General features: G+C 37.0%; 1 protein-coding gene across 1 annotated transcript; it reads right to left on the bottom strand.

Annotated features, from left to right (window-relative positions):
• Nucleotides 1–836: 836 nt before the first annotated feature.
• LOC134750617 (uncharacterized) lies at nt 837–8,967 on the bottom strand. Its single transcript, XM_063685824.1, has 2 exons — nt 7,967–8,967; nt 837–1,219 (listed from the first exon to the last, which is right to left on the bottom strand). Exons 1-2 carry the CDS (start codon nt 8,478–8,480, stop codon nt 912–914), a joined length of 822 nt encoding a protein of 273 aa, XP_063541894.1. The 5' UTR covers nt 8,481–8,967; the 3' UTR covers nt 837–911.
• Between the last annotated feature and the right edge of the window lie 629 nt (nt 8,968–9,596).

The following is a 9,596-nucleotide window of genomic DNA, read 5'->3' as shown; positions in this document are numbered from 1 at the left end:
ACTTCAACAAGGTATTGAGTGGCACAGAAATCAAAGTCCTGGACCATTATAATGATTGATCTTGCTAACTTCATACTATTCCTGCTTCACTACACCTTATAATCAAAACAAAATCCCCTGCCGCGTCTGTCTGTCTGTATGTTCGCGATAAATGCAAAAATAACTGAACGGATTTTCATGCAGTTTTCACCTATCTATAAAGTTATTTTTGAGGAATTAATGTTCACGAGGCGGGTCGCTAGTAGAATATATTTTGATAGCATAGAATGTAATGTTGGGTTTTATCTCACTTACCATCCATTCTTTCCTACATAATTCATTATATTCTTAATTACATGTAAGGGAGTACTTTCCATATAGATTAATAAGGTATTTAATAAAAATTGAAACGATCAAAGCAGGGTGTCTTTATATTTTCATAATATTCGTTGATCATTTTACAATTTTAATACATACACGATCGTACATCATTCATGGTAACTACTATCATATACATTACTACGTCGATTTGGTTCATTTTATTCGTATTTCTACTAAATTACCTAAATAAATAGCATAATGTTCATTAAACAATAATTAAATAAATTATGAAATTATTTACAAAAGCGCGAGCATAAAAACAACAACAGAACCATTCATATACCGAAATGACAGTTCCATTTCAGTATTGAATTAAACTAAGTAAAGTTTACAGAAGTTCTGCCCTTCGGTGGTTGATTTCTAAATCGTAAAAAACCGTGTACATTGGGAAACCAAAATACGCTTTCGGCTAACAGCTAGCAAAAGTGTATAAAAACAAATGTTACTAAACTTTTGTTATCTATAGCCTTATTTATAACTGAACTTACACGGTGAAGAAATTAAACTTGGATGGCAACTGCGAGTTATCGTCGACTTTATTCTACATTTATTTAGTAACTTCCTTTCTGTAATCCCATGGTAGCGGCGAACAGGGCAAAGAAGAATCCAGCCAATCCCGTCGCTCCTACCAGCAGCACCAATCCAGCGATCATTAGAGGTATCAATGCGAAGTACTTCATCTTATACGCCAGGAGGAGCGGCATCATGTATTTTCCCAGTTTCTTCGTCTTGGGTTTCTTCGGCTTGACCTTGGTCTTCGATCGGTCGTGTTGTCCGTCCTGTTCCCCCACTTCGTATTCACCTTCTACATCTTCGCCATCATCTTCGTCATCCTCTGCACCTTCCATGCCGAAGAGGTCTGTAACAGGAAAGAGAAGTCTTTGAATAGCAATCCTAGTTTAGTGTTATCCTAGATTGGTTATCGGGATTTTTTTGATAATGATCTCACTCGAATTTCAAAATGAGTAAGTATATAATTATAACAATTGGGTACCCAGGTGAAAATACAATTACTCATAACCTTTGACCTTGACCTCAATCGAGAAGTTAAGATTAAGGTTATGTATGAAGCCAATATATGATTAATATGGTAGAATAATTTTTCAGACGGCAGAAATTATGCTAAATCTTAGTGTATTGAAAGCCGGATTAATTATGAATCCAAAAAATATTTCTTGCAGCTAGGTGGCAATAATAAAAATTTATTTTATTATGGTTAGGTACACTTTCGACAGGTTTATGGAAAAAAGGTAAAAAACATAATTATGTAAAAAAAAGATTATACTGATACTTGATAAAATCAAACTGCAATTAACAAAACGCAAACGAAAACAATAAATAGTTTAAGATCATGGTATCGAGATCTGCTTACAATTAGCAAAAAATGCAACTTATAATTTCTTTTAATAACCCGCCTAACAACAGTTTCATGCGTACAGATGCAAGATAATTAACGACTTAAATAGTTAGCCTATCTTTAGTAGTTCATATTATCTTCGCGTTTTCTTCATCTGATTGTGACACGCAAAACGCATTTTCTAAACTGTAGTAGGTATACTTTGCTCATTAGGAATGTTGAAATCTACTTAACTTTCGGGCCAATTCGAATAATATATCCACTAGATATGAAACAGAAACGATAACGAGATATATAAGAAATTCATGTCAAATTTGACATTTCCGCGATTCCGAAGAGAGAGAGAGAGAGAGAGAGCTGGCGGCTTTCTCTTGCAGCGCATAAGTATTGCCATTCAGCGAGGGAATGCTGCCAGCATCTTTGGCACAATGCCGCGGGGGCCTTATTTAGATGTTTTTTTAATTAAGAGTAGTTTTGTTTTTTTTTATTATTATTTATAAGTTGTTATTCTTAGTTACTTTTAGTTTTACTTTTAATTGAATAATAATAAAGCTAAATGTCCTCTTGAACGATCTCTTTAAGATTTGCTTAAGATATTACTTAGACATACAATGGATATCTAATGGATATCCCAAAACGTCACAATAATTGTAGCGTGAAATGACAACTGGTTTCTCGAATCGAACTGCAAAAGATAACTAGTTGAGAACTAAACTATAACGTATCTATTAGATCTCGTATTGTTCTCGTATCTAGTAATTATCACGTTGTTCGAATTGACCGGTTTGTCCCTTAATTGACAAAATCAACAGAATATGTTTACACAAGTCATCGCATGTGTACAGTTGTACCTACTTATACACTGTGTACAGATCTTTCTGAAATCCTATAAAATATTATTAGATATTGAGCTTTTTGCTGACAGAAACAACAATAGTACCTATTTTATATACTAGGAACCATGTTGTTCTTATGATAAATTCATTATAAAATTCTATTTAGTAAACATAACAACTAAAAAGTCTTAGGGTCGGTTGCACCAAACTGTTTGTCATCGTTAAAGAATTCGCTAAACTTTATTGTATGGAAAGTTTCATAGTAAACCGCCGCGGCGCGCCGGATGACGTTGATCAGTCTGTCAAATGCGAATGGTGCAACTGGCACTTAGTCAAAGATAGATAAATAAAAGAAGATAGGAAAATATAATTAATTATGAGCACCTATTTTAGTAAGTATGTCATCAATAGTCAGAAAAGCAGGGTTATTATAATATGTAATGTCCAAATGTCAAAATGTTTAAGCGTCATGATGTCTACTCGTAATTGCCAATTAGTCTGAATATTGTAATGTTTGGCACTACTTAAGTAAATAGATAGACATTATCAAACCTGAACATTCGGTCTAGTTCTTGATGTATAATGTTAATGATCTCGAACTATATGATATTAAAGTAAATATGATTTTTAATATCTAGAAGATTATAATAGAATTCACGACGATATATGCACAAAATAAATCATGCATGCGTAATTTTGCACCAAAAAATACCCTGTCATATGTCGAACGATATCGTTTGGTATCCAAACATATTCTGTCTTTCTTTCAAGTAGCGTTTAAAGCCAAATTGGGCGTTGCGTCATTTGGACACTGAAACTAAGTCGTTATAACATTCAAACTTATTCACAATAATTAGTTTATACACAAGAACTTTCTGAAAATGGGACATTATAAAATAATGTCAAGGTTATCATGGACACATTCAATTAAATACACTTTTGACATTTTTAGAGACTTCGATTTATTTACATGTTATCATTGTGACATAGACACAAATTTGGACATATCCCTTAAAGAGAATGAAAGTAGATCCAAGAAAAGTAACTAGGTTAAGCGTAAGCTGATGATTTATTTATTTCCTCCACTTTTTAATGTAGGAATCGATTAACAATGATTAACATTTTTGGTATAATTATACACATAAGTAATAATAAAGTTCCGCAATATTCATGAATGTCAGCCGCAGTGGAGTGTGTCCATTTCATCGTGTTCGTCGTATCGTGTCGTGTTCATTCCGGTAATTATGTCCAAACTGTGAATCAATTACAATGAAATATTTTGCAATTAATTTCCTTACCTGTCATGTCTGTCGTTTTTGAAATCTATGTATTTTTTTACAATAATCTAATTACGCAAACTATAATCATAGAACTACTTCCGAAAAGTATTTGCCAGAATCATTTGTCAAATTATGAATTTTTAGAAAAACATCTTCCTAAAACCGTTGTCTATTCAATAATGTAATGAGTTCAGCCTTATTGTAACAAAAAATATGCGGTTTTGACTTATTTACGATATTAGTGGTGGTGCTATAACTGTTTTAAATTTTAGGTATCTACCTCAAACGGTCTCTGAGAAAAACGCATTTAACTGATTCGCAAGACCGAAGAGATCCCATAAGTGTTCCGTTTGTCAATACAAAGTTTTGCACGGAACACTAATTATCATCAGTACTTCAACAAAGTTAACTATTGAAGAAATAATAATAACTAAATTAATTTTTGGTAATAATATAATGGTATAAATAAAACCCTCAATATAGGCCTCCCTAAAAATTTGCCACAACAGCACTGGTCTTGCGCCGGGGCATTCCAGGATTGTGTCAGGTAAGTGACGCTATTTTCTAACACTTCTTATAAAGCAGATATTTTTCCAGATAACATTTGATAATTGAGATTTTTAATTTAACGGCGTGTAATACAGATTTCCACAGGTTATTAAGGTAGCTGTCATACGCTTCGTCTCCAACAAAGTAGACCTTTTTTTGGAATGCCCCGAAGGTCATTCAATGTTTCTCTGTAATCTTGACCAGATCGTCAGTTTACATTTTTTGAGAGCTGCGCCTGAACCGAAGTTCACTGTCACCATTCAACAACTTTTCTGCCCTAGCAACCATCGGTTATACGTGAAATTCCCCGCCCAATGTCAACATAGTCTGATATGATAATGTTTGCTATGTCAATGTTTTATATATCGACTTTTGTGACTTCAGCAACTTGTCATTGTCAAATAGAGCAATGAAAGACGCAGTGTATTATTTATACGCAGTATGTTATTTGTGTATGGGTATATGTATGGAACCATGAAAAAGAAAATAGGCAAGTTGTCAGGAATTAAACCTATAGTATAAAATTGTGCAATACCTTACAGGATATTCACGAATGAGGTACACCTCATTCTCACATTTGAGTCATGTGTGGGATTTGGGTGCCAAAATTATTTGTGTCTTCATAATACTTGGCTCTGTATCACTATTTATGTCGTTATTAGCATAGTTATAGCTGTTGGTTCTCCATATAAAATAAATAAATAAATAATTTTGTTTAATAATTAAGTTTTTATTTATTTTAGCTAGCATTCCCCACTCAGCTGGATTACAGCCAATTCTATTTAGTGGCTGATTCCCGTAACGTATCCTCTCATGTCCACCTCAGTCAAAGGCAGCTTAAACATATATTTAGGCATCGAAAACCCGATATGCAGATATGTTACCACGCCTCCCAAAACGACGACCTTGCGCAGGAGCGCCGCATCCCTGGTGCGCCGGGTGCGGGACAGTCCCAACATCATCTTAAGAATGATAGCGGATAAGCCGGATTGTCCGCTAATGTTACACTGTGCGGGGCTACATTCCCCAATGGGCTCCATACAGTGGTAACTTGTAGGTTAATTGTGTAGGTTTAGGTATAGGTATAATTGTTATTAGGCTTAGGTACTAACCCTTTTGAAACTGTTTTTTACTAACAAAATGTATGTGTCACGGTTACATGAAATAAATGATTTCAAATTCAAATTCAAAACCTTCGCATATAAAACAATTTATTAACCAGACGGAATAAAAGCCAATGAACCAGTAAATCGCTAAACAGCAAAGACAATCGCCAACAATGACCGTTCTATTTCCATCTTTTTCGCTAGGAATGGTAATCAGGCGCAGTGGAGCGGATCTGTTAGGTTCAGTTGACCACGCGATGCGCTATAATGTACATTAATGTACATTTATATTTTAGACTCGACAAGCGGAAAAGATGATAGGTTGCTGATCAAATTTAGGGGTTCGGTGAGAGTGATGCCTTGTCGCTAACGGAACGTAATGATGGTGGTGTGTGAAGTCACCATTAAATTGGCAATTCGGTAGATGAAGAAAGAGTTTTGGTAATGAAAGTTGATGAAGTGAAGCTAAGGGCTGGGAAGCTAAGTAGGTCAAGTAACGGAATAGAAAAGGGTATTTGCTAAGGCAGCGTCTTACGTAGGCGAACATTTCGCGAACGCGAAGCGATGCGGCGCGACGCGGCTGCCGACGCGGCGGCCAAGCGCATTAACCGCAAATGAAGTAACCGAAACAAACCGTTGATACACATGGAAGTGTCCTAGGTGAGCGTTCTTTGCGCGAACGCGAAGCGGCGCGGCGCGATGCAATGGCCTTGTCCGACGTGGGCGTGTCTATAATACACGTGAGCGGGTTTGATGCTAGAAAGATATCGACCTTAGTCTTATTTAATAAAGTTGATTTTTTTTGTGTGCTATTGTGAATTTTAAGAAATAAAAATAAAATAACTAGTGGCTCTGTGAGCTGTTGCAGACTTCGCGATTTTTAAGCTTATGGCCAGTAAATACCCCCGGGTTTTTGTTATTTGCTGCTAAGTTTCCAAAGCTGAAATTCTCCAACCGAAGTCTACTCCTTGTATAAAGAGCTTTTAGTGCTTTAGACTCGTCAGACTGTCCCATTCTTTCTAACTTGGTAGTTAGATAGTTTTTTTTGTCATTTCGTAGTATAACCGGCTCACAACATTTCTCGAAAATCGACCAACAGAGGAGAACATCCGGACAATCGGAAACGGAGACCTTCGCTAACGCTCTTTCAATAAACGAAATTAGGAGCTCTGTGAGCCGTAGAGTGTAGACCTCGCAATTGGCATAAAAATGTAATAATAATAAATAATTACTTTTCCAAGTCATTATCACAGCGAACTCACAATAGTCGTCAGTGCCATATACCATATTGGCGCTTAAGTCCTTTATGCCAATTTCCGTGCATTTAAATATTTTTTTATTTCTTTTCCCGATAGATAAAACCTATTAAAAATCAAATGTGAGTCGACTAATTAATTCAAATCCGGTATTTTACATGCGCCAAGGCCTAGCCGCGTCGTATTCGCGTCCAAAAATCTAATGGATTGATCGCGCCCACTCCGCGCCGCGCCGCGCCGCTTCGCCATCGCGTCAAGATCGCTCACCTAGGACACTTACATATGAAAGAACGGTTTGTTACTTCCGCGCCGCATCTCGCCGCGCCGTGCCGCGCCGCCTGACTTGCGCGTGCAAATCGCAACGAGATCGCTTACGTAGGACACTTCTATGGGTATAGTATGAATCTTCTCGGTGTAGTAAAAAGTGAGCAGTCGGCCATTGTGTCTGAGCGCATAGCACGCGCTCATATACAATGGCCGACTGCTCCCCCAAAAGAAACAAATGGCTTTTGTTTAAAAGATGAGGGTCTCAGGCGTAAAAATAATTTGAGAAGATTCATACTATATCAAAGGATTGATTTATCCGCGTCGCGCCGCTTCACTTTGCGTTTGCGCGTTGTTCGCCTACGTAAGACGCTACGTAAGGATTTCTGGGTTAATTTAGGTTTCTACCAAATAGGTAGTTTATTACGTTTAATATAGAAATATTACATAAAACTGAGTCAACGAGCAATTGAGTAACTTACCGTTCAATTCGAACAACGTGATAAAATTACTAGATACGAGAACAATACGAAATCTAAGAGATACGTTATAGTTTAGTTCTCAACTAGTTATCTTTTGCAGTTCGATTCGAGAAACCAATTGTCATTCCACGATACGATTATTGTGACGTTTTGGGATATCCATTAGATATCCATTGGATGTCTAAGTAATATCTTAAGCAAATCTTAAAGCGATCGTTCAAGAGGACATTCGGAATCGCGGAAATGTCAAATTTGACATGACTTTCTTAAATATCTCGTTATCATTTCTGTTTCATATCTAGTGGTTAGGTATATCTAGTTGATATCTACATAGATCATTGTTCGAATTGACCCGTAAGTACATCTTTACCTAAGATATTTATGTGACACAATATATTTACAATTGAAAAAACCAAGTTAAAATATTACGTAATTGGACCATTCAAATTGTATTGCGTTAGACTACTCATACTTACAAGAAATAGATCTCCTCTGGGCTGTTTGTTCCGTGAACCCTTCAGGTTTCTCAATGATTGGTTCCTCGTACTCGCCCAGCGACCTCCCCTGGTATTCCCTCAAAGGTATCGCTATCGGCTGGAAAGGACCCCCCTCCAACGGGTTATACGCATCCTGCGTCAAGTTCTCCTTGCTTTTCTCTTCGGCAATTGCAAAATAATTACCGGGGAAAAGAACCTCCGACTTATATTTATTATCTGGCGCATAATAAACACTCCTTTCTCTAGTCGGCTCCTTCAACGGGATCGCGCGGGGCTTGAACCTATAACCCTCAAACTCCTTAGATCTCCTCGGCGCTCCTTCAGGCTGAACATTTATTGCACTGGTCACATTAATAACAGTAGTCCTCGCTCCACTATTTTTAACACCAGATAACGACCACAGTTTAGTCAAATTACTTTCATAATCTTCAGCTGAAGTTATAATAACTATGCAAAACACCACCGCCGTCTCACGCCACATCTTGAGCGTCATTTTAAAAATTGACTTTTGCTCAGACGTCACTGATTGCACAATTGAGTTATAGTTCACTTTCTTTTGTATTATTGTTTCACCCCGTCGGTCGATCCACCATTTTGTAGCAAGCGATCGCGTAAAACTGAATCACTATCGTTGGACGACGTTATATTTATACATGTGTAGTATAAACTTGCGTTTTTCCTTCGGGTTACGCTCGGCCGGGCGCGGGTACGGAACCACACAGTCCGCTCGCAATTCCGATATGGGCGAAAAATGAAAAGGTACCAAAATAAAACCTGGGTTCCCATCACGGCTGGTCTGCCTCGGTAATGGTGACCAATTTACTCCGATACAGTGGGGTAATTTGCGATATTGTTATCATGTCATTATTTGAGACTCTTCGGAGATGTTTTCAAAATCAGTAGACGTGAAATATCGTATCATTTCTTTCAGATTATTTAATTTTTAAGCCTTGCGTCAATGACTTAAGGGTTAAGATTGAATGGATTGGTTGCTTGCAAATGGCAAAAAGGTAAAGTTTAGTTTAATTTAATTGTAGACAAGATGACTGTATTTAGGATGGTAATGAAAGCGAAAAGATGACACTCGTGTCAAGTTTATGTCATTATTCACGGATATCTGTATATCATGTTTTATTTTTAAATCGTTATGAAAGTACATTTAAAGATAGCTTATTATGTAGTAAACATAGGTATATTATAATTGTATTGGTAATAATAATTCATGGGCAAATTACATTTAAAATACAACAACTAATAATCTTAAAATTAACATAAAACTAAAACCTTAATTATAAAACAAATTACAACTAAATTAAAACTAACTACAAAAGTCCCCCAGATCTGAACCCTGCGGAAGGGTGCCCATAATGCTGGCTACATTCCCCCGCTGAATGGCAATTCCGATCCTTTGGCCAAGGAATGAGCCAGCCCTAGGATCTCTGGTTGGTGTCTAGGAGCATCTTCTTCAAATCTTTAAATAAGCTCAGTGCCTCCTGACCCCAAGGTCCCAGAGTCTCCACCGCAAACGCCGCAAATAAGTGATTGCTCGATAGTCCAGCATATTTGCGGCGCTTTAGAGCTTCAGCCGCTGCCGCCGCTCCGCCAGGCA

The sequence above is a fragment of the Cydia strobilella genome, chromosome 20 (genome assembly GCF_947568885.1).
Source record: "Cydia strobilella chromosome 20, ilCydStro3.1, whole genome shotgun sequence".
In the NCBI taxonomy this organism is placed as follows: domain Eukaryota; kingdom Metazoa; phylum Arthropoda; class Insecta; order Lepidoptera; family Tortricidae; genus Cydia; species Cydia strobilella.
Note: the sequence above shows the minus strand (reverse complement) of the source record. Positions and strands in the feature narration are given on the sequence as shown.